The sequence below is a fragment of the Symphalangus syndactylus genome, chromosome 22 (assembly GCF_028878055.3).
Source record: "Symphalangus syndactylus isolate Jambi chromosome 22, NHGRI_mSymSyn1-v2.1_pri, whole genome shotgun sequence".
NCBI classification, from domain to species: Eukaryota; Metazoa; Chordata; class Mammalia; order Primates; family Hylobatidae; genus Symphalangus; species Symphalangus syndactylus.
Window position 1 is genome coordinate 9,515,867 of NC_072444.2, and position 24,645 is coordinate 9,540,511.

A 24,645-nucleotide genomic window follows, 5' to 3' on the forward strand; every position below is an offset into this window, starting at 1 on the left:
GGGCGTGGTGGCGCATGCCTGTAATCCCAGCTACTCAGGAGGCTGAGGCAGGAGAATTGCTTGAACCCGAGAGGCAGAGGTTGCGGTGAGCCAAGATCGTGCCATTGCACTCCAGCCTGGGCAACAGAGCAAGACTCCGTCTCAACAACAACAACAAAAAAAAGGGTGGTCATTTATAAATGAAAAAATTAAACACAAGAGCAATACTTGAGCTTAGAATTCTGGGCAACAGACATAAATAATCAGCAAGTGGTTGTTCGCCTTATATTTACAAAGGAGTAGAGGAACAAGCGGTTTAGAGGGAGGGTAAATGTTTGTTAGCTCATTAACCACTTGCCCTACACATTTAGGAAAAGCAAAGACAGGAAACAATTTTTTTTTTTTTTTTTGAGACTGAGTCTCGCTCTGTCACGCAAGCTGGAGTGCAGTGGCACGATATCTACTCACTGCAAGCTCTGCCTCCCGGGTTCACGCCATTCTCCTGCCTCAGCCTCCCGAGTAGCTGGGATTACAGGCGCCCGCCACCACGCCTGGCTAATTTTTTGTATTTTTAGTAGAAATGGGGTTTCACCGTGTTAGCCAGGATGGTCTCGATCTCCTGACCTTGTGATCTGCCTGCCTCGGCCTCCCAAAGTGCTGGGATTACAGGCGTGAGCCACTGTGCCCAGCAAAACAAAAAATGTGTCCTTGTTCATTGATGGCCAAATAAAATGAGGAAACTAGTTTTACATTTTTCTGCATGTTTTGAAGGTATCTCCACTATCCCAACACACTAGAATGTAAGCTCTATAATGGCAAAGACTTTTGTCTGTCTTGTTCACTACTATATCCCAAGCAACCAGAACAGTGCCTGACATAGATTAATCATTCAGTAGATATGTTAAGTAAATGAATGAATGAACTGACTCAGTAGATGAAAGATGTCTTTCTTGTATTAAGTGAAAAACAAAACAAAAAAACAAGTTGTAAACTATGACCTTGGTTCTGTACTGAAAGTAAGTATTGGCTTGAAAAAGGCACAGTAAACAGTGGCAAATGGTTAACAGTGATGATCTCTGCAGGGTGCAGGAGGATACAGGAGATCAGAGCTTTCTGAAACAATGGAAATTTTTAAAATAATAAGCATATTATTTTTAAAACAGAAAAGAACATGTAATGTATGGTCATGGATGAGATAGATAGTTCTATCTTCTTTTTTTTTGTTTTTTTTTTTTTTTTTTTTTTGAGACAAAGTCTTGCTCTGTCGCCCAGGCTGGAGTGCAGTGGTGCAGTGGCCAGTCTTGGCTCACTACAATCTCCACCTCCCAGGTTCACACCATTCTCCTGCCTCAGCCTCCCGCCACCATGCCCGGCTAATTTTTTGTATTTTTTTTAGTAGAGACGGGGTTTCACCGTGTTAGCCAGGATGGTCTCGATCTCCTGACCTCGTGATCTGCCCGCCTCGGCCTCCCAACGTGCTGGGATTACAGGCGTGAGCGACCGCGCCCGGCCGACAGTTCTGTCTTCTTAAGGGAAAGCAGGCACTGATCTAGGAATCAAAAGTTTGGCCATGAAAAAAAAAAAAAGTTTGGCCACTACCTGGCTATTAGCACTTTATTTCTTTGAGCCTGTTTCTTCCCAGTAAAATGGAGTTGATAGTGCCTGCTTCACAGAGCCGTTTCGTGAATTAAATGAATCAGAAATCAGAAAGGAATAGCTTAAAAGCTGCAATTTAAAGAACAGGAAAAGATGCCTGCCCACCAATATGCCATGTCCTTTCTTCCCAGGGACCAAAGATCCCTAACCCCTTCCAAGCTTACCTCCTCCACGGGGATGAAGGCGCTGGGCCCTCGAGGGCCTCGCCGAGTCCGGCTCTCCCTCTGCTCCTGGGAGGAAACATACGAGGTTAGTCTGCGATAGAAGGGAGAATAAAGAGGATTATTACCTATCCAGCCTCTTCCTCCTATCCAAGGGGCTACACTGAACTGTTAAACCCACTTTTCTAGCATACTTTGGATGGTGGAGCCAGATGGGAGATATACACATGTTTGGAAGGGTAATCAAGAAAGAGGGCTCACTCCAGGCTGAGTTCTTCAGGAACTGGGCTGGGACCCAAGAATCCCAGCATTGCGGGACGGGAGAGTCCTGGAGAAGGAACTATACAGCCACCATGCTGCACATCCCCAGGAGGCCACCTTCTTAGTGGTCCCAGAGAACTTACACAAGAACACCCCACAGTTTGCACCCTGAAGCCTGGTAACCAAGTACCCCAGATGCTTCAGAAGCAGCTTCAATTTCTCTCACATGTTCCTTCCTTTCTTCCTTCCTTCCTTCCTTTCTTTCTTTCTTCCTCCTCCTCCTCCCTCCTCCTCCTTCTTCCTTCCTTCCTTCCTCTTCCTTCTTCCTTCTTCTTCCTTTTTTTTTTTTTTGAGACAGAGTATTGGTCTTGTTGCCCGGGCTGGAGTGCGATGGTGCGATCTTGGCTCATTGCAACCTCCACCTCCTGGGTTCAAGTGATTCTCCTGCCTCAGCCTCCCGAGTAGCTGGGATTACAGGCATGCACCACCACACTCACCTAATTTTATATTTTTAGTAGAGACTGGGTTTCTCCATGTTGGCCAGGCTGGTCTCAAATCCCCGACCTCAGGTGATCCGCCCACCTCAGCCTCCCAAAGTGCTGGGATTACAGGAATGAGCCACCGCGCCTGGCCTCTTCTTCTTTAGTGGTGCAGTCATAGCTCACTATAGCCTCAAACTTCTGGGCTCAATGGATCCTCCTGCCTTGGCCTCCCAAAGCACTGGGATTACAGATGGGGGCCACCATGCCTGGCTGCTTATCTGTCCTTCCACCACCACCACCTCATCAACTACCACCCGCTCTTGTCTGGACCACTACTCACAACCTCACCAGTTGTCCCCCGGCCTCCTCAGCCCTGGCCTCTCCTATCCATCCTCTACCCAGTAGCCACATTAACTTTCTGAATATAAATCTGATCAACTGGCTTAAAACCCTACCTCCCCCTCCCATGGGCTTCCACATACAACCGGCCCAGTCCCAGTGGTCACTCCTTTTGCAAAGCTAAACCACAACATCTAGGAACCTTTTTCTGGCCCTCACTTATGACCCCAAAATTCCCAGGGCTTTTGCTTCTAAAAACACAGTCATCAAATTGTCTGTTTTGTTTCCCTGATACCACATCACATTTAGTGGAGAGCAGCACCAGGTCATTCATACTAGTCTGTGAATGAAGACAGAGAAAGCAGAAAGGCACGGAGGGAATCTGAGCAGGGTGTACAAGGCTGATGGGAGCAACTGTTTTGACCTGTTACATGTTGGAGCCTCTGCTAAAATCATGTACTCACTACGTCTGCTTCTCCTAGTCCTAGAGATGGGGTTCAGGAAGGATGCTCTACCTATTCATTTATTTTGTTAATCTGAGAGTGGAGGTGGTTCTCAGCACTGGTCTTGTTTACAGTTTACCCAAATCAGAGCCATGCTCTCACTGGACAGGGATAGGAGGCGCCAGTTCTCCCCTCCCCATTAAGATCCAGACTTAGTACCAGCCCTCAGGTATCCGGGAACTAAAAACCGTAATTGAACCTTCCTTCTCAGATAGCCAAAAGCCCACCGAGGAGGCAGAGCTCTGGGACTCCAGGAGACTACAAAGTGTCTGGGGTAGGTACCAATTCTGCAACTAACTTGCTATGTGGCTGGGGAAAGTTAAAGGCCTGAACTCTCTAGGCCTTAATCCTGGTAAAGTAGCCCAGCCACCTTCAAAAAGGGAGTTGAGCTGACTGCAGGCCCCTTTCAGCCCACACTTCTGGGAACTTCCGGGCCAGGCTGGTTCAAGTTCAGCGTAGTAACCACCACAATCCCTAAGCACTCCCCTTTGGAGCTTCCCTCCCCCTCACCAAAGAAAAAGCCCAACAGCTCTGTATAGGAGATAAGGATTGCTGACTCCACAAACTGGGCCTCCACCTCAGGGGACCTGAGGACAGAATAGCAAGCCACAGCAGGGTAGGGTGGAGCAGAACTGGGGGAGGCAGAGACGGCCCAACAGGGGTGCTAGGGAAGGGTAGGAATTGCCTTGGGAATCCCAACTCACTCCAAAATCTGACCCAGGAATTGTCAAAAGGAGCTCTAAGTCATGGGTCTGGATCCATCAACATTTTCAGCAATAACAACAACAACAACAACAATATACAATGTAGTTAAAAGAAAGGGGCCCTTGGCTGGCACAGCAGCTCATCCCAGCACTTTGGGACGCTGCGGCGAGAGGACGGCTTGAGGCCAGGAATTCGAGACCAGCCTGGGCAACATAGTGAGACCCCTGTCTCTACAAATAGTAAATTAGCTGGGCATGGTGGCACACAACCTGTAGTCCCAGCTACTCAGGAGGCTGAGGCAGGAGGACTGCCTGAGCCCAGGAGTTTGAGGTTACAGCAAGCTATGATCGCACCATGGCATTCCAGCCTGAGCAACAGGGCAAGACTCTGTCTCAAAAAAAAAAAAAAAAAAGATGGGGCTCTTGACACAAATTGCATGAATTCAAACGACAGCTCCACCACCTGCTATCCCTTAGCTTTATGAGCCTCAGTTTCCTTACCAAATAATGGGGATAACAGTAACTCCTTTCACTGGCTAGTGATGAGGATTTCAGGAGATAACACTGTATAGCTTACCTCAATACCTCCATCACAATAAGCACTTAATAAAAAGTCAGGTATCATCAACCTCCTTGCTGTATCAAACAAGGGCTTCTCAACCCAAGCAGTACATTAGAATCCTTTGAGAAGCTTTACAAAAATAATAATGCCAAGGTCCCATCTCCCGCAATTCTAGTTTAGTTGTCTGGGGTGGGGCCCCAGCATAACAGCCAGGGTGAGGACCATTGTTTATACCATTTATTGATCAGTTTCTCAAGTATAAGGCACTATGCTAAGTGCTTTCTAGCTGGAAACAATTAATTTGTTCATTCAACAAATATTTTTGATGGCTATATTGCAAGCAGCAAGAATACAGCAGTGAAAAGACAAAGCACTCGGCCTTCATATAATTAAGAATCTGATAAACAGGATTTCAAAGCACAGATTCTATAAAGTAAGTGAAATAAACCAGTAACTGTATGATGGGGAGGGAGAGTGTACAATATTTTAGTGTAAGTAGACAGGAAAAGCCATTGAGGAGGTGGTCTTTGAGCTGTTATCTAAATGATGAGAAAGCAGGAAGGCCTGTAAAGATCTAGGGGGCCTAGGTGGGGTGGTTCACACCTGTAACCCTGGTACTTTGGAAGGCTTGGTGGGGGAGGATTACCAGAGGCTAGGAATTTGAGACCAGCCTGGGCAACACAGCAGGACACCCTCTCTTAAAAAACAAACAGGCCGAGCGCAGTGGCTCACACCTGTAATCCCAGTACTTTGGGAGGCCGAGGCCGGCGGATCAGCTGGAGGTTGGGAGTTCGAGATCAGCTTGACCAGCATGGAGAAACCTCGTCTCTACTAAAAATACAAAAAATTAGCCAGGCGTGGTAGTGCATGTCTGTAGTCCCAGCTACTTGGGGGGCTGAGGTAGGAGAATTGCTTGAACCCAGGAGGCAGAGGTTGCGGTGAGCCAAGCGCGCCATTGCACTCTAGCCTGGGCAACAAGAGCGAAACTCCGTCTCAAAACAAACACCCCAAAAACTAGGGGGACCAGCATTCCAGCCAGAGGGAACAGACAGTAGAAAGCCCTGAAGGCAAAAGCAAGTAGATTTGAATCCGCGGCCCCAATACCCCGAATGCTTCCCCGATCCTGGCAGAGGAAGCAGGCAGGGCAGCATACCACTGCCAAGAAATGACCCCTCCAAGTCAGCCCTCCCTGCCCCAATTCCCTGGAGTGGGGAGTCAGTAATAATAATGGTACATAACAAGTCTGGTTACCACTGGCTAAGCATTAATTTCACATGCACCACCTGGACTTTAGGGCAGAAGCTACTACTAGGGCTTCCATATTACAGACGAGGAACAAGGCTCAAAGAGGTCAACTCACTTCTGGCTACTCAGGCAAGAAGGCAGTAGGAGGACTGGGATACAACCCAGGTTTCTGCAAGTGCAGAAATGATTCCCCATTCTCTAAACTTCTCAAGGTCGCAATAGTCTCCAGGCTGCTGCCTCTGGGACTCACCAAGAATGAGAAGCTCCAGTCACAGCACCTGTCGCACTTGGGGGCACACACTGAATCTCGTTCCTTGTTGTTACCCCAGTGCCTAGCATAGCATGGTCCAACAGAATTTTCTGCTATGATGGAATGTTTTATATCGGTACTGTCCAAGGTGAGAGTCTCTAGTCACTGTGGTTGAGCATTTGAAATGTGACAAATGCAACAAAAAATTTTTCATTTTATTTAATTTTAATTTATCTAAATTTAAATAGCCACATGTAGTGAGGGGTTACCATATTAGATGGTACAGGTTCAGAAGACCTGATAAAGGCATGATTCCAGTTCCACGTAACAGAACAAAAAAGTGCAACACAGAGGGGTCAGGTCACCTGTCCAAAATAACAGCTAGTGTGTGACAGAGGGAGGACCAGTGTTGGGTATTTTCATAGTTTCAACTAAACAGATCACATGCGGCAGCAGGAATACTAAAGTTAACCCTTTAGGTGGTCATTCAACATGAAGGTCTTCACACAAACGGTAAAAAGAGGATAATGGCCCCAGACCTGTGCCTGGCTCCTAATTTTTTCTTTTTCTTTTTTTTTTTTTTGAGACGGAGTCTCGCTCTGTCACCCATGCTGGAGTGCAGTGGCGCAGTCTCGGCTCACTGCAAGCTCTGCCTCCCGGGTTCACGCCATTCTCCTGCCTCAGCCTCTCCGAGTAGCTGGGACTACAGGCGCCCGCCACCACGCCCGGCTAATTTTTTGTATTTTTAGTAGAGACGGGGTTTTACCGTGGTCTCGATCTCCTGACCTCGTGATCCGCCCGCCTCGGCCTCCCAAAGTGCTGGGATTACAAGCGTGAGCCACCGTGCCCGGCTTTTTTTTTTTTTTTTTGAGACGGAGTCTCGCTCTGTCACCCATGCTGGAGTGCAGTTGTGCGATCTTGGCTCACTGCAACCTCCGCCTGCTGAGTTCAGGCGATTCTCCTGCCTCAGCCTCGTAAGTAGCTGGGATTACAGGCGTGCACCACCATGCCCGGCTAATTTTTGTATTTTTAGTAGAGACGTGACCCGCCCACCTTGGCCTCCCAAAATGCTGGGATTACGGGCTTGAGTCACCGTGCCTGGCCTTTTTTTTTTTTTTTAAATAGAGATGAGGTCTCACTGTGTTGCCCAGGCTGGTCTGAAACTCCTGGGCTCAAGCGATCTTCCCACTTCAGCCTCCCAAAGTGCTGGGATTACAGGCATGAGCCACCATGCCTGGCATGGATCTTAATTTAAGCACTTACTATATGTTAACTTTTAAATTAACTCAGGTACTTGCACACAGGTTCCATCTAATTTTCATCTGTTTTGGGGTGGCGGCAGAGTCTCTATTTTGCACACAAGGAAAGATTAAGGGTTCAAAGGTTAGGCACCAGCTGACAAGTAGCCAATCTGAGATCTGAACCCAGGGCTATCTGCCTTCTAAGGTCCATTTCACTTCACAATAACAGCTTTGGGAAGCGGCCCCAGCCTTGAAGAGTGGAACTCAGCTCAGTCTGGCTTCCAAGGGTTCTGTCCACTACCCATATCCGCTTCTTGGAGAAGCCCCAGACTTTATTCTCGGTTACCCTATATTATCCTTTATAGAGCCTGTAAGTCCCTGGACTCAGCTACAGACACCTGGTTACCCACTCTGCCAGCTGGGAAGGAACAGACACTATTTCTCCTTCTCTCACCCCCAGCTGAATTCAGATATTTTCCTGGGTTTATGCCTGAGAAGACGATACAGAAATACAGCCCAAGCAGCCCAGGACCTCCAGCCTTGGAGTGGGCAGGGTGGAGGGGTGTGAGTGAGTGGTGCCACACACTTGTCTGCCCATCATGAGCTGGGAACCACGCTAAGTGCTTCACACATCTGATTGTGCCAATTCCTCCCAACCACCCAGAGGGAAACAGTTCTTATAATCCCTTCTTTGGAGACAAGTCAGAGAGGCTCAGAGAGGTCCTCTCCCAAACGGGCACAATTCAGATCTGACTCCACGGCTGGAATAGTTCACAAGGGTCAGCTAGCCAGCAAGGGGCAACTAGTCATGAACACTTATTAGGTGCAAAGAGCAGTGCTGGGGATGAGACCTGCAGGGTACCTCCAGCAAGGGACTGTTTCACATAATTGGGACCAAAGTTCCTACAATGGAGGGACTGGAGGAGGGTGTGCAAGGGGACTTATCTAGTGGGGGAGGAAGGGCTTCCCTGAAGAAGAAATGATGTCTGAGAAAGTTTGTTTTGTTTTTTTGAGACGGAGTCTCACGCTGTCACCCAGGCTGGAGTACAGTGGAGCGATCTCGGCTCACTGCAACCTCTGCCTCCTGGGTTCAAGCAATTCTACCTCAGCCTCCCAAGTAGCTGGGACTACAGGCGTGTGCCACCACGCAGGGTTAATTTTTTGTATTTTTAATAGAGACAGGTTTCACTGTATTAGCCAGAATGGTCTCGATCTCCTGACCTCGTGATCCAGCTACCTTGGTCTCCCAAAGTGCTTGGATTACAGGTGCGAGCCACAGCGCCCAGCCTGTTTTTTTTTTTCTGTTTTTTTTTTTGTTTTTGTTTTTGTTTTTTTTTTTGAGACAGAGTCTTGCTCTGTCACCCAGGCTGGAGTACAGAGGCATGATCACGGTTCACTGCAACCTCCACCTCCCAGGCTCAAGTAATCCTCCCACCTCAGCCTTCCAAGTAGCTGGCGCACGCCACTACGCCTGGCTAACTTTTGTATATTTTGTAGAGACGGGGTTTCAGGCTGGTTTTGAACTCCTGGGCTCAAGCAATCCATCTGCCTCGGCCTCCCAAAGTGTTAGTATTACAGGCATGAGCCATTGCATCCGGCTGAGAAAGTTATTCCGGAGCCCAATACTACCAGTACCAGAGTGAAGCCCTTGGAACTTTCTGAAGATACACACATCTGAAGGCAATGAGCTCCTGAAAGGGAGTGTGTGGTGAAGTGACAGGGAGTTAAGGGAGCTGCACGCCTGGGTCTTCTCTTGGGCCTCGGGCACCTGACTCAAAGATCAGCCCCCTGCTGTCTTCTAAGGACGCCACTACTCAAAGCAGAAACCGTCCCAAGGTCCTCTTTTCTCGAGAGAGGAATACACAGAAATCTCCCAGATAGGCCAGGTGCCGTGGCTCATGCCTGTAATCTCAGCACTTTGGGAGGCCAACGCAGGTGGATCACCTGAGGTTAGGAGTTCAAGATCAGCCTGGCCAACATGGTGAAACTACTAAAAATACAAAATACAAAAATTAGCTGGGCATGGTGGTGCGTGCCTGTAATCCCAACTACTAGGGAGGCTGAGGCAGGAGAATTGCTTGAACCTGAGAGATAGAGGTTGCAGTGAGCTGAGATCGTGCCACTGCACTCCAGCCTGGGCAACAAGCAACACTCTATCTCAAAAAAAAAGAAAAGAAAAGAAAAAGAAACCTCCCAGATAGCAGCAGTTTTCTCCACTGAGGAAACATGGCTTCTGTGTAAAGACCCCTCCCTCAAAGACTTTTCTCCCTAGACCAGTTCCCAGGCACTGTCCCAGACAGGGGTGTACAGTGTTTGATCTCAGGAACAGGCTCGGGCACCCCCTTGTGAGACACTCTGGAGAAAGCTGTGCGTGCCATGGGCACGTTCTGATAATAGCAAGCAAGTTTCACGCAGTTACTATGTTCCAGTCACAGTGCTTCAGGCTTTGCTTGTATTCTGAGTTAATTCTCCCAACAGTCCTTAGAGATACTGTAAAATCCCCATGGCAAGAAACTACAGATCGGAGAAGTGGTTACTGGCTAAGCCACACACAGCAAGTGAGCAGGAGGGCTGGGACATGAACCCAGCACTCTTGCTGTCTAGTGTTCAGGCGTTCTCAAAAGTAACATTATTTCCACCTTTCCAAAGAAGTCACACCGCTGAGAAGCTGCAGGAGAAGAGCCATTCCTCCACATGGCGCTCCTACATCACGGCAGAGAAGGGTAAGCAAGCTAACAAAAACCAGGGCACGAACCATGCACCGACGGAGGTAGGATCCCCAGAAACCACGTTACTCAGAGAAGAGCAGAGATTTTCCTGGGGTCACATAGCACTCCACCAAATCCAAGGTCCAGAATACAACCTCCACCACACTCTAGGCCTGTAAACTAAAGCAACTAGAAGCTCCTAGTGCCATGCAATCTCCGAAATCATAAGGCCAAAGAACAAGCTATTCAGTGGGGTTAATGAAGAGAGCCTCTTTCTGAGCCCATCGTGGGCCTCAATGTTCTTCCTGTAAAATGGGACTATAGCGTAGATTGTATTTTGCTGGCTTAGTCCTGAGGACTTAGGTTAAAGGCGAAAAAAACTCAGAGTCTGGTATCTAGTAGGTGCATAATAAATGACAAGTTGTCCATTATCTCTGCTGCTGGTAGTGGTGGGGGAGTGCGAACTGTCAGTCTGGTTAGGTCCAGCCTAATTCCGGGTCTCCCTGCAAAGCCCCTGCGGGCTATGCCGGGATGCGAATGCGGGGGGGTGGGGGGAGCGGCGCGAAAGGAGGGTGGGGGAGGAATTTCTGGAAGACAAACTTCTGGGCCCTCAGACCACTTACTTAGCAGGGCGCAGCCTAACCCGCGCTTGGCGTCGGAAGCCGCGACCGGGGTTGTCCGCTCTCCCCCCAGCTTGGGCGGCCCGCCGAGCCCCCAGAGCCCCTGCGCTCTCCCTCCGAAGCAGGAGTGCGGGGGACATGGGATGAGGTCGACTTTCACTGGCCATTCCCAGCTGCCTACGCCCCGCGCTGGGGGACAGGAGCCGGGAAGCACCCCAGGAAGAGTCCTGACCCCGCGAAGAGGAAGGGACTCGGCGGAAGGGGGCGGGGAGGAGGAGTGGTCGGGCCGCTCCGGCCGGGATGTGCCTGGACTTGAAGGCGCTCAGGAGCCCCAAGCTCGGAGAACCTCCAGAAGGCTTCTCCCTCATTGGCCAGGAGTCCGAGGGAGCCGAGGAAGGATCCGCGGCCCCGGGAGGGTGAGGGAGAGGGGGAGAGAGAGGGAGACAGGGAGGGAGAGAGGGAGGGAGGGAGGGAGGGAGGGGGAGGGGTGCCGAGGGCCGTGGCTGCCAGTTGATGCAACCCGGGTCCCGGGTTACGCGCTCGGCTCTCCCTCCCCGAGCCCAGGACACACCGACTCAGCTCCGGACAGCCTGAGGCTTAGACGCGGCTCGGGGTTCCAGGGAAGAGGGGCGTCGCGCGGCCGCAGCTTACCTCTCCGGGGCCCGAGTCGCCGACGCCGCCCGGGGCGAACCGCAGGTAGTCCTTGAGCTCTGCGCGGCACTCGGAGTCCGCCACGATCATGGTGCGCGCCAGGACCCGGTCGCGGCTTGCCGACGACCCTTGCACCCGAGCGGCTTTCGGACGGACGCCCGAAGGAAGCCGGGACTGGGCGCCGCCGGGGAGCTTCTAGAACCTCGGGGCGTCTCTCGGGGCTCCAGAACGCTCCGGAATCCGAGAACGGCCGCTTTGGTGCTGGACTCTTCCCCCAGTCGGGCTTCGGGAACGGCGAACGGCCTCGGGGGCCTGGGAAGGGCCGCAGCGCAGGGGTTTTCACGGCCTCGGAAGTCCGCAGGGGCCAGGGCTGCTCGCGGACCCAGCGCCCCTCGGCATCCCCGCCGCGGAACTGCCAGCGCTCGCCGGGCTCTGACACCAGCAGTTCAGCCCGCTGCGGTCCCCGGGGGAGGGCGGGGACACAAAAGCCCGGCGGTCCAGCCAATCAGAGGCCTATTCCCCCGGGGAGGCGGGGGAAACTCCGCCCCCTGGAGTCACTGGCTCCGCCAATCAGCACCGGGGAGCACCCGGAATTCTGGGAGTTGTAGTCCGCCTCGGCTGAATGCTGCAAACTTTTGCAAGACGGTTTAGTCAGATCGCTGGCAATACCAGACGGCAGTGACAGCCCGAAGAGTCATTAGGGTTGCGTGATGAAAAGGGACTTCACTGGGCTAGGCCAAACAGCCGAGTGTGAAATCTCTTAAATGAATTCTTCATCTTTTCAGTTCCTGGAGGGACTGGCTAGGGTTAAGAGAGGTTTGGCTCCCGTCCTATCCGGTGCTGCTAATTATAGAACTGAACCCCAGATATTTAGAGGTCAGAGGGCACAACCCTGCTCCCCCTGGCCTCGGGGAAGCTCCAAAGATGCCAGACACAAGGAATTCACCTTATTTGGGGAGCCTCAGGAAAAGCCTTCATTCCTTGAAATGTCATTGGTAACTTCGTGTGGAACCTCAATCCCTGTTGCTGGAAGTTTTCTTCCTTCTGTTACCCGTTCTGGCTTCCACCCCTGCCACCTTCCTCGAAGCTTTGTAGCAAGGTGTTCTGCTGGATCTTTGCTCACCTCTCCCTCTGGCCTTCTCTGACTCCTCTTTCACCACCCACTTCCTGAAACGTGGGTGCTTCCCCAGTTTCTGTTTTTATCCCTCTTCCCTCCACTCTCCCTGATCTCATCCACTTCCTGGCCTTCAACTCGCCTCTTGCCAGAAAGTTGCCTCTACCAACACCTCAGCACCTCCAAGCTGAATTCATTTTCTATTCATTTCAAACGGAGCCTCTTCCTTCACAGTTTTCCTTCAGAGCTGCTTTTTTTGTTTCCATTTTAAAGTTACTGTTTGTTCGGCCAGGCGCGGTGGCTCAAGCCTGTAATCCCAGCACTTTGGGAGGCCAAGGCGGGCGGATCACGAGGTCAGGAGATCGAGACCATCCTGGCTAACACGGTGAAACCCCGTCTCTACTAAAAATACAAAAAAATTAGCCGGACGTGTTGGCGGGCGCCTGTAGTCCCAGCTACTTGGGAGGCTGAGGCAGGAGAATGGCGTGAACCCGGGAGGCGGAGCTTGCAGTGAGCTGAGATCGCGCCATTGCACTCCAGCCTGGGGGACAGAGCAAGACTCCGTCTCAAAAAAAAAAAAAAAAAAAAAAAAAAAAAAAAAAAGTTACTGTTTATTCTAGACAGGGAATCCTGCCAGGGGTGAGGGTGGATAAGACCCCCAAGTCCCCCTCTGAGACTTCTAAGTCTAGGCTTATAATTCCAAAGATGAAACCGACTTGGTTTCCTGCCTCCAGATTCTTGGAAAGGTAGATTAATCTCACCCTCCCCTGAGCTCCTAAGGCACTTGAGCTGGATCTCTTTTAACGTGTATCACATCCTACCTAGCTTTTTGTTTGTTTGTTTTTCTTTTTTTTAGTAAATAGAGACAGGGTCTCAATATGTTGCCCAGGCTGGTCTCAAACTCCTGAGCTCAAGCGATTCTCTCACCTCAGCCTCCCAGAGTGCTAGGATTATAGGCATGAGCCACCATGTGCGGCCACATTCTGCCTTGTATTGTAATTTTCTACGTACATGTTTTATCTGACCCTTTTTTCTTTTCATTAGTATTGTTTTTTAGAGATGGGGTCTAGCTCTGTCACCCAGGCTGGAGTACAGTGGCATGATCATAGCACGCTGCAGCTTCAAATTCCTGGCCTCAAGCGCTATTCCCTCCTCAGCCCCCCAGATCAATCACTGGGGTTACAGGTGTGCACTACTGAGTCTGGCTTATCTGATCTTTTTAATTGTAAACTCTTTGAGGGCAGGGTCTACATCTTTTTTTTTTTTTGAGACAAAGTCGCACTCTGTCGCTCAGGCTGGAGTGCAGTGGCCTGATCTTGGCTCACTGCAACCTCTGCCTCCCAGGTTCAAGCAATTCTCCTACCTCAGCCTCCTGAGTAGCTGGGATTACAGGCAAGCGCCACCAAGCCCAGCAAATTTTTGTATTTTTAGTAGAGACGGGGTTTCACCATGTTGATCAGGCTGGTCTCGAACTCATGACCTTGTGCTCTGCCCGCCTCAGCCTCCCAAAGTGCTGGCATTACAGGCGTGAGCCACCGCTCCTGGCAGGCAGGGTCCACATCTTGACAACCATCTCCTGCCCTATGTCACCTAGCAAAATGTCCTGTCAATCATATGCCTTTGGTCACGGAATCTTCCTTTCCATTAACTTCCTTTCTAAACTACCCTGTGTCAGCTTCAGCTTTCATTTAAAAAATTTGCTATGTGGACAGGCACGGTGGCTCACACCTGTAATCTCAGCACTTTGGGAGGCCGAGGTGGGTGGATCACGAGGTCAGGAGATCAAGACCATCCTGGCTAACACGGTGAAACCCCGTCTCTACTAAAAATACAAAAAATTAGCCGGGCGTGGTGGCGGGCGCCTGTAGTCTCAGCTACTTGGGAGGCTGAGGCAGGAGAATGGCGTGAAACCCTAGAGGCGGAGCTTGCAGTGAGCCAAGATCGTGCCACTGTACTCTAGCCTGGGTGACAGAGTGAGACTCTGTCTCAAAAAAAAAAAAAAAATTTTACTATGTAATGTCAAAGTCCAGATCAAAAGGCTTCACTGGTATTTCATCAGCTACAGAATTAAGATCAAACTCCTTGGGTGGGTCCGGTGGCTCACGCCTGTAACCCCAGCACTTTGGGAGGCCAAGGCAGGCAGATCACCTGAGGTCAGGAGTTCAAGATCATCCTGGCCAACATGGTGAAACCCCATCTCTACTAAATATACAAAAATTAGCCAAGTGTGGTGGTGCACGCCTGTAGTCCCAACTACTCGAAATGCTGAGGCAGGAGAATCGCTTGAACCCGGGAGGCAGAGGTTGCAGTGAGCTGAGATCGTGCCACTGCACGATCTGGGTGTCAGAGCGAAACCCTGTCTCTGAGGCTGGGCGCTGTGGCTCAAGCCTGTAATCCCAGCACTTTGGGAGGCCGAGGCGGGTGGATCACGAGGTCAGGAGATCGAGACCATCCTGCCTAACACAGTAAAATCCCGTCTCTACTAAAAATACAAAAAGTTAGCCAGGTGTATTGGCAGGCGCCTGCAGTCCTAGCTACTCGGGAGGCTGAGGCAGGAGAATGGCATGAACCCGGGAGGCGGAGCTTGCAGTGAGCCGAGATCGCACCACTGCACTCCAGCCTGGGAGACAGAGAAAGACTCCGTCTCAAAAAAAAAAAAAAAAAGAAACCCTGTCTCAAACATAAAAAATAAAACATCAAACTCCTATCTTAACATTCAAGGTTTGCCAAGATGTGCCTTAATTTATCCTCCCATTCTTATCATCTGCAACATCCATGTTTCTTGTTTGGCCTTCAAATCTTTCTTTCAGTACCCTTCTTGCAAATCTCTACCCATTGAAATAGTATCCATCATTCAATGCCTTCATTCCTGTTTGTGGCCTGAAGCAAGACTTTAAATGACACCTCCTCCAAAAAGCTCAGCTGAAAATAATCTCACCCAGTCCTCAACACCTTCAACACATTCTTTTTATCTCTTTCTACCACTGATCTCCAAACTTGGTGTATGCTTGATATCATGTGTATATATCTCACCACTTCCCTCCAACTGATGATAAAATCTCTTATTGACCACGTGTACAAAGTGAGAAAACTTGAACTCAGAAAGGTAAAATTGTCCAGGCATGGTGGCTAACATCTGTAATCCCAGCATCTGGCGAGGCCAAAAGGGAGGATCCCTTGAGCCCAAGAGTTCAAGACCAGCCTGGTCAACATGGAGAAACCCTGTGTCCATAAAAACTACAAAAATCAGCAGGGTGTGGTGGCATGTACCTATAATCCCACCTACTTGGGAGGCTGGCCAACATGGTGAAATCCCATCTCTACTACAAATATAAAAATTAGCCAGGTGTGGTGCGAGCACCTGTAATCCCAGCTACTCTGGAGGCTGAGGCAGGAGAATCGCTTGAACCCAAGAGGTGGACGTTGTAGTGAGCCAAGATTGCGCCACTGCACTCCAGCCTGGGAAACAAGAGTGAAATTCCATCTCAAATAAAAAAACAAAAAAGAAAAAAAGAATAAAAAGAAGAAGCAACTCCTCATCCATTCGAGTTTTATCCTGAGATTACAACAATTCAGTCACATATTCAGGCTTTATTTCTAATTCTACTTCTCTTGTTATTTCTTTTTTTCTTTTTGAAGACAGAGTCTTGCTCTGACGCCCAGGCTGGAGTGCAGTGGTGAGATCTCGGCTCACTGCAACCCCTGCCTCCCAGGTACAAGTGATTCTCCTGCCTCAGCCTCCCAAGTAGCTGGGATTATAGGGATGCGCCACCATGCCCGGCTAATTTTTATATTTTTAGTAGAGATGGGGTTTCACTATGTTGGCCAGGCTGTTCTCTTGCTATTTCGAAAACACCTACAGTTACTTCCTACACTGAAGTCTTGAACCACCTCAAAGTCATCCAAGACAGTGAAATGAGCTTCTTTCAAACTCCTGTTTATGTTGATTTTTTTTGCCTCCTTCTATGGATCACATTTTTTGTTTGTTTTTTGAGGCAGAGTCTCACTCTGTTGCCCAGGCTGGAGTGTAATGGCATGATCTTGGCTCACTGTAGCCTCCGCCTCCCAGGTTCAAGCGATTCTCCTGCCTCAGCCCCCCACGTAGCCGGGATTACAGATGCGCACCACCACGCCTGGCTAATTTTTGTATTTTTAGTAGAGACGGGGTTTTGCCATGTTGGCCAGGCTGGTCTTGAACTCCTGACCTCAAGTGATCCACCCGCCTTGGGATTGTAGGCATGAGCCACCACTCCTGGCCTATTCCATTTATAGAGCACAGGTAGAGTAAATTTAGCATAATTCTTAAAGGCCCTAGGATTTTCAGAATAGTCAATGAGCAATGGCTTCAACTTACAGTCACCAGCTGCATTAGCCCCTAACAAGATAGTCAGCCTGTACTTTGAAACTTGGAAACCAGGTATTGGCTTCTCTTTTTTTTTTTTTTTTTTGAGATGGAGTCTCACTCTGTCACCCAGGCTGGAGTGCAGTGGCACGATCTCGGCCCACTGCAACCTCCACCTCCCGGGTTCAAGTGATTCTCCTGCCTCAGCCTCCCAAGTAGATGGGACTACAGGCACATGCCACACACTCAGCTATTTTTTTTGTATTTTTAGTAGAGATGGGGTTTCACTATGTTGGCCAGGATGGTCTCAATCTCTTGACCTCGTGATCTGCCCGCCTCAGCCTCCCAAAGTCCTGGGATTACAGGCATGAGCCACTGCTCCCAACCTGGCTTCTCTTTAGCTATGAAAGTCTTAGATGGCATCTTCTTCCAATAGAAGGCTGTTGTCTACATGGAAAATCTGTTGTTTAGTGTATCCACCTTCATCAGTTATCTTAGCTAGATCTTCTGGATAACTCACTGCAGCAGCTTCTCCATCAGCCTGTGCTGCTTCGCCTTGCATTTTTCTGTTATTGAGAAGGCTTCTTTCTTTCAACCTCATGAAGCAAACTATGCTAGGTTTAAACTTTTCTGCTGCAGCTTCCTCTGTCTCAAAAAAAAAAAAAAATGCATTATCTACAAAGCACAGTAAAGTGCAGCACAATAAAACAAGATACGCCGGCCAGGCGCGGTGGCTCATTCCTGTAATCCCAGCACTTTGTGAGGCCGGCCGAGGCGGGTGGATCACGAGGTCGAGATCAAGACCATCCTGGCCAACATGGTGAACCCCGTCTCTACTAAAAATACAAAAAAAAAAATCAGCTGGGCGTGGTGGCGTATGCCTGTAATCCCAGCTACTAAGAAGGCTGAGACAGGAGAATCGCTTGAACCAGGGAGTCCGAGGTTGCAGTGAGCCAAGATCGCGTCACTGCACTCCAGCCTGGCGACAGAGCAAGACCGTCTCAAAACAAAAAGACAAAAAAACAAGATATGCCTGTAGTGAGTCCTTAGTGAATATTTTTGAATGAACGTGTATGAGTTACTCTCCTCTGTTGAATAACTCCTTAGAATCTTTAAGGCAGTCAGTAAATCACTCCCAAAGCTTCACTTACATAGTAACTTTGTGAGAAGAAAAAGCAAAAAATTCTTAGAATTTTTTTTTCTTTTTTGAGACAGTCTCCCTCTACTCACTCTGTCACCCAGGCTGGAGTGCAGTGGTGTGATTATAGCTGACTGTAACCTCAAACTCTTGGGCTCAAACTATCCTCCCAAGTAGCTAGGACTACAGGTGTGCACTATGCTGTCCAGCCAATTTCTTTTTATTTTTTGCAGAGACAGGGGTCTCAGTATGTTACCCAGGCTGGTCTCAAATTCCCAGTCTCAACTTCCTAAAGTGCTGGGATTACAGGTGTGAGCCACTGCGCCCGGCCTTTTTTTTTTTTTTTTTTTTTTTTTTTTTAGACGGAGTCTTGCTCTGTCACCCAGGCTGGAGTGCGGTGGCGCGATCTTGGCTCACTGCAAGCTCCGCCTCCCGGGTTCACGCCATTCTCCTGCCTCAGCCTCTCCGAGTAGCTGGGACTACAGGCGCCCGCCACCACGCCCGGCTAATTTTTTGTATTTTTGGTAGAGACGGGGTTTCACCGTGGTCTCGATCTCCTGACCTCGTGATCCGCCCGCCTCGGCCTCCCAAAGTGCTGGGATTACAAGCGTGAGCCACCGCGCCCGGCTTTTTTTTTTTTTTTTAACATAGGGTCTTAGTCTGTCTCCCAGGCTGGAGTACAGTGGCACAATCACTGTTTACTGCAGCCTCAACCTCCCAGGCTCAGGTGATTCTCCCACCTCAGCCTCCCAAGTAGCTGGGACTATAGGTGCATACCACCACACCTGGCTAATTTTTGTATTTTTTGTAGAGACGAGTTGGGGGGTGGGGGGCGGTTCACCACGTTGCCCAGGCTGGTATTGAACTCTTGAGCTCAAGCAATCTGCCCATCTCGGCCTCCCAAAGTGCTGGGATTACAGGTGTGAGCCACCACGCCCAGCCTTGATATTATCTTTTGTGACCTGGTCTCCAAGAAAGAAAAGCCAGGAAGAAGCACAGACATTAAGAGGTACTGAGCTCCAGCAAGAATTCAGGATACATCACTGTCTCAGGTAACTCTCACCACAACGTTGTGAAATAGGCTCTTTTGTCTCCATTTGACTGATGAGAAAACTGAGGCTCAAGAGGTAACACGTCTGGGCCGAGGTCAGATAGGTTAGTAATATGCTGAGTAAGGATTCCAACCCAGGCAGGAATGACTCCTATGCAGAAACTCCACCACTCCACTGATGAGACAAACACATGAATATGTAAGAAGCCGGCTGGCAAAAGGAACTGATGCTTAAAGCAGATATATTAATTGGAAGTGAGAAACATAACTGTCAAGCGACCTGTAATTGAGAGGCCAGGGCATTCCTCTTTGTAGGAGAGCCTTTACTGAAAGCCAAATTTATCATCTGAAGGTGGCTAAGGCAGCTGGAATCTGAGCAAGTGAAAAGACGAATTATTGAACTGCTCTACTCAGCAACTATCTGCCGGTGGGGGCTCCAGTTCCTTCCTTCCCTCTTTCATTCAGTAAATATTTATTTACCATCTTGTGTGTACCAGGCACTGTGCCTGGCTCTGGGAAATCCAGTGGTGAAGCTAGCAGCCTAGCAGGGTATGGCAGGGTGCCACTGGCTGGGCACATTCCTCCCCTCCCCACTGCCTTGTATTTTTGTTGGGTAAAGATCTCCTTCTTCTGTTGCCATACTCTCAACTCTTGCATCAGCTATGTTGAGGCCACTGATTGGCCAGCTATTTTTATTCCTCAATCACCTTCCAGTCCCAAAGATACACCTACCTAGACTGAATTTGAAATGTTTTTGAAATGTCTTCAGCCTTAGATCCATTTCAGATTATGACCCTAATATGATTGTCATCTGTTCTGTATTCATTCTTCCTGAATTAGTTTTCTAGTCTCAAATTCTGAGATCACTTTACTATAATGACCTTGTATTGGGACCATTCTGGCGGCTGTGATGTATCACCCCAGATGTCATTTTCTGAGCTCTTCTTACTGTTTTCCTCCCCCACCCGCTAATCTCAGATACAATTCCTACCCAGGGGGGAGCTTTCAGGAAAGAAGTTCCACTCCAATTGGTTTGATAAAGTCAAAGGAGACCCATCCTTCAAGGCTTAGTCACACATTAATTCAATTACTCATGAAGCAGGCATTGTGCTAGGTGGGGAGGGAGGTCCTTCCTGCTGACAGGTGCCGAGCTGTCAAGCTACACAACCAAAATTGTCCTCTGGAGTTGTGCATTAGCAGGCAGTACAACCACAGACTCCCAGAAACAAAGCCAACTATCTCCTCAGAGCACTTCCCAGGAGTCAGGCAATTCGGGTGCCAGCTTTTAGCCAAGTAACCCAAACTGAATTTTTTTTCCAGCTCTTTGAATCTGTTTCCCTATCTGTAAAACAAAGAAATAGAAATTAGCTCTAAACTTCCAGAGCCGTTATGGAGAGAACTGGTGCGCCATAGAGAACTGGCAGTGCATATAATTCGTCTTCCTCGATTGCATGCTGAGGACAGAAATCTGCAGTTTTGGAAACGTTTACCCTTCTTAAATAAAATGCAAAAACTAACGCCCTGGGTGCTTTTGGGCAAATTGCTTAGTTGATAGTTTAGTTTTGTCGGCTGAGTGGTTCCTCAACGCCCCCTGCAGGCCAGATCCTGCTATAGCTCAGTCAGAATGGAGTAGGAAAGGGCTGGCCCAAACCGTTTTGAATTTATAGGATTGTCAGGGTCCATGTCACCGCCTGAAGGTCTTGAAAAGAGGCCAGGCAACAGCTAAGTAAAGGTCTTGTGGTTGCTGAAGATTCCCCCTACTGCCAGCAAGGACCAGAGTCCTAAAATACTTCACAGCCCGAATGCACTTTCCATTGTTTTGGCTTACTACCTGTCTTACAAGGCAGGAAGCCTCAGGTCGAGAGAGAGGAATTTGCCCAGGGTCCCCTAGGAAGTTGGCCACAGAGTGGAGACTAGAATCTAGAGGTCCAGAGCTACCTACACCTTAATAGGCTGCCCCAGGAGAGAAGCCTCACATTTTCAGAAAGAACAACTTCTCCCTTTCCTCTGGTCTGCCTTCTTTCCCCAACCCCCCACTCCTAGAGGCTCTATACATCCTATTTTCAGAGAACTACCCTGAGGCTTGTCCCTGGAGCAACGCCTCTGGCCTGCCACCATCCTGTCCTACCTCTCCCTATCCCCAGCGGAATTCTGTACCCCGACCCCCTCCCTAAAAAGGCCACACTTGGAATCAGGATATCGGAGTTGAAGGTTCCAGTTCCAACCCTTTCTTTGTGAACCTCAGCAAATCACTTCACTTCTCTGAACCCGTTTCCTGTGTTTTTGTTTTTCTTTTATTACGTTTTTGTTTTTCTGAGACAGGTCTCGTTCTGTTGCCCAGGCTGGAGTGCAGTGGCGCGATCATAGCTCACTTAAGTTTGGAGCCCCTGGGTCCTCTCACCTTTGCCTTCCGAATAGCTGGGTCTACAGGTCTGCATGTTAAATGTTAAATGGGTCAATAGTTTACCTCCACCGTTCTATTGTGAGAATGAGAGCTCATGCATGGAAACCCCTTAACAAGGCTTGATGCAGATGAAGTGCTCAATAAACTGTAGATTATCTATATTTTCACTGTTATTTTGAAGGATCTGGCTCAGTGACTGGCTGATAGTGGTGGGTGTTCAAGAAAGGTGGCTACAACTATTAATATTAAAAGTTTGGCGCACACAGCCTGGCATTTAGTTGCAGTTTAATAAACCGTGGCTAGTATTGTTTTTTTGACCCCAGGACGCCCAGTGCGGTTTCAGCGTCAACAACTCCTTAGCGAAAACTGTAGCACAGACTTTCCGCGCAGCAACAGGCTCCCCTTACGTAAACCGCACCGGCCAATGAGCAGGAAGATGGGCGGGGTTTCTTGGCAGCCAATAGTAGCCCGCAGCAGCGCGCAGGATAGGCCCAGGCCGGTTTCCAGCCTGGATACGGAAACGAATCCCCGTGGCTCTTTGACGGGGGGGCGTGTCTTCGAAGTCGCCAGGCTCTGCCTAACAACCGGGTCCTGATTGGTGCAGGCTGTGGCCGCCCGTCCCTGACTCCGCCTAGCCCCGCCTCCGCGAGAAGAGCCTGAACTGCCCCATCTGCTTTCAATTTCTTTTTTTTTTTTTTTCCTCTTTTCCTTTTCTTCTTTTAAATATACTTTTGAAAATCAGCCGGGCGTGGTGGCGGGCGCCTGTAATCCCAGCTACTCGGGAGGCTGAAGCAGGAGAATCGCTTGAATCCGGGAGGCGGAGGTTGCATTGAGCCGAGATCGCGCCACTGCACTCCAGCCTGGACGACGAGAGTGAAACTCCGTCTCAGTCAATCAATCAATAATCGTTTGGTTTTCGTTTTATGCTTTTACTTCCAAATTTATATTTATTGCAAAAATGTGGAATGTAAAAAAGCATAAAGGTGAAACTGAAATAACCCGAAATTATATTTCCCCCTCTGTTTTTATTTTTTCGTCTCTGTTTTTCAATGTTTTTCAGGCTTTCTGTCTTGAGCTCGTATTACTGCTGTTCATTGATGGATTGTAAAAGCGTAAAACCGGACGTGACCCAAATGCCTATCAAAGGAGACTGATTAGAGAAATAAACAGATTTGTTCACACAACGGCTTATACAGCAAAGAAACAGAAGGTAGAGCTCCAAGTGCTCTGAAATGGAAAGGTATGCAGGATTTCCTGTTAGGTTAAAACAAAACAAAGCAAAAACCAAGGTTGCGCAATGATACATATAAAACAGTCTCATAGTTGTATACATAGTTACACAGAGGAAACAGAGATCTGGAAAGATGTGTAGTTTGCAGCTGTTACCACTGGTTAGCTCTGGGGTGGACGGAGAAGGGAGAAGTTTTAAGATTCTTTATATAATACACTTATTTAATATCTATGTGCTAAGTTGTATTACATCTGTTGTTTTTTAAAGAGATCCTTTTAAAGAGAGAAGGGAGGAGAACTCCCTCAAATCCCAACTGCACTACCAAGAGAAACCAACATGTTGGTTATTTTTATAGCATATAAGTTTATATGCCGTATTAATAATGTATAGCTATATAGCCTGCTTTATCCACTTAGCACATTTCCTGATAATTTTTGTAATATTAAATATTCCTTAAATATATTTGTTAATGGTTGCATACTATTCATGTATGCTATAATTTATTAATCCTTATTGAGAACATTTAGGGTTTTCTTCCCAATTTTTCACATATTTCAAAATGAGATAAAACTCTTAAATAATTATATTCCTGATTAAATTCCTAGAAAAATTCATGAGTTGAAGGCTATGAACAAATAAATTTAAGACTTTTTTTTTTTTTTTAAGAGAGGGAGTCTTGCTGTGTTGCCCAGGTTGGTCTCAAACTCCTGCTCACATGATCCTCCTGCTTCAGCCTCTGGGGTAGCTGGGACTACAGGCCACTGTGCCAGACTTTATTTAAGACTCTTGGGCCGGGCATGGTGGCTCACGCCTGTAATCCCCACACTTTGGGAGGCTGAGGCGGGCGGATCACCTGAGGTCAGGAGTTTGAGACCAGCCTGACCAACATGGAGAAACCCCATCTCTACTAAAAATACAAAATTAGCCGGGTGTGGTGGCGCATGTCTGTAATCCCAGCTGCTCGGGAGGCTGAGGCAGCAGAATCGCTTGAACCCGGGAGGCGGAGGTTGCGGTGAGCCGAGATCGCACCATTGCACTCCAGCCTGGTCAATAAGAGCAAAACTCCATCTCAAAACAAAACAAAACAAAACAAAAAACCCAAAGAACAAGACTCTTAATGCTAATTGTAAAACTTTTTTTTTTTTTTGAGATGGAGTCTCTGTCGCCCAGGCTGGAGTGCAGTGGCGCTATCTCGGCTCACCGCAACCTCCACCTCCCAGGTTCAAGTGATTCTCCTGCCTCAGCCTCTCGAGTAGCTGGGACTACAAGCACGTGCCACTACGCTCGGCTACTTTTTTGTATTTTTAGTCGTGACGGGGTTTCACCATATCAGCCAGGATGGTCTTCATCTCCTGACCTTGTGATCTGCCTGCCTCGGCGTCCCAAAGTGCTGGAATTACAGTCGTGAGCCACCACGCCCGGCCCAAACTCTTGAAAGTTTGTTTCTGTGAACATTATTGATGCCTAAGATGGGCCTGTGCTATCCTTGTGGGGGTGGTGGTGTGGTGTGTGTGAGAACAGAGCTGAGTAATGGCCAAAATCTGGCTGCCAGGATCAGACAGGTGACAAGAGAGGCAAATATAAATAGCTCAGATAAGCAAAGACATCCAAAAATACTCTGACCCAGACACTTCCGGGCACAAAACTCTTTCTGTCTTGCATTGTCCTGGTTGTACTTGGACATGCGATGGGTCAGAATTTGGTTTACTTAATATATATTATTCAGTCCTCTGGATTTGAAGAATTTACTAAGATTTCAAAATCTCCAATTTATGATTTCCCTTGGAAAACAGGAAGATCTGGTAACACTGAGACTGCATTCGAGGGTCCCACAAAGCAGACTTGGTTTCTCACTTCCCATAACAGTCACAAATGGAAGACTTGATCATTTACATTACCTGCCTGGCCCCTGTAGCAATTTGAGTTCAAAACTCTTGGACAGGGTCAAGATTCCTTAACATGGTATTCAAAGCTCCATGATTGGCTAGGTGCGGTGGCTCACA

The 24,645-nt window shown here is 48.6% G+C and overlaps 1 protein-coding gene and 1 long non-coding RNA gene across 3 annotated transcripts in view; one reads left to right on the forward strand and one right to left on the reverse strand.

Moving 5' to 3' along the window:
- The window catches only part of SESN2 (sestrin 2), a 25,198-nt gene extending 12,128 nt beyond the window's left edge, over positions 1–13,070 (reverse strand). Inside the window, exons 1-2 of one of the 2 annotated variants that reach the window (XM_063631498.1) lie at positions 11,363–13,070; positions 1,800–1,865 (exon numbers count right to left, since the gene is read on the reverse strand). In XM_063631498.1, coding sequence (XP_063487568.1) covers positions 1,800–1,865; positions 11,363–11,452 — 156 coding nt within the window. In that variant the 5' untranslated portion in view covers positions 11,453–13,070. The remainder of the gene's footprint in view (positions 1–1,799; positions 1,866–11,362) is intronic. The other variant, XM_055261340.2, reaches the window with a different exon arrangement.
- The window catches only part of LOC134735615 (uncharacterized), a 17,432-nt gene continuing 3,772 nt past the window's right edge, over positions 10,986–24,645 (forward strand). Inside the window, exons 1-2 of the long non-coding RNA XR_010118890.1 lie at positions 10,986–11,127; positions 22,472–22,651. This is a non-coding gene — a long non-coding RNA (uncharacterized lncRNA). The remainder of the gene's footprint in view (positions 11,128–22,471; positions 22,652–24,645) is intronic.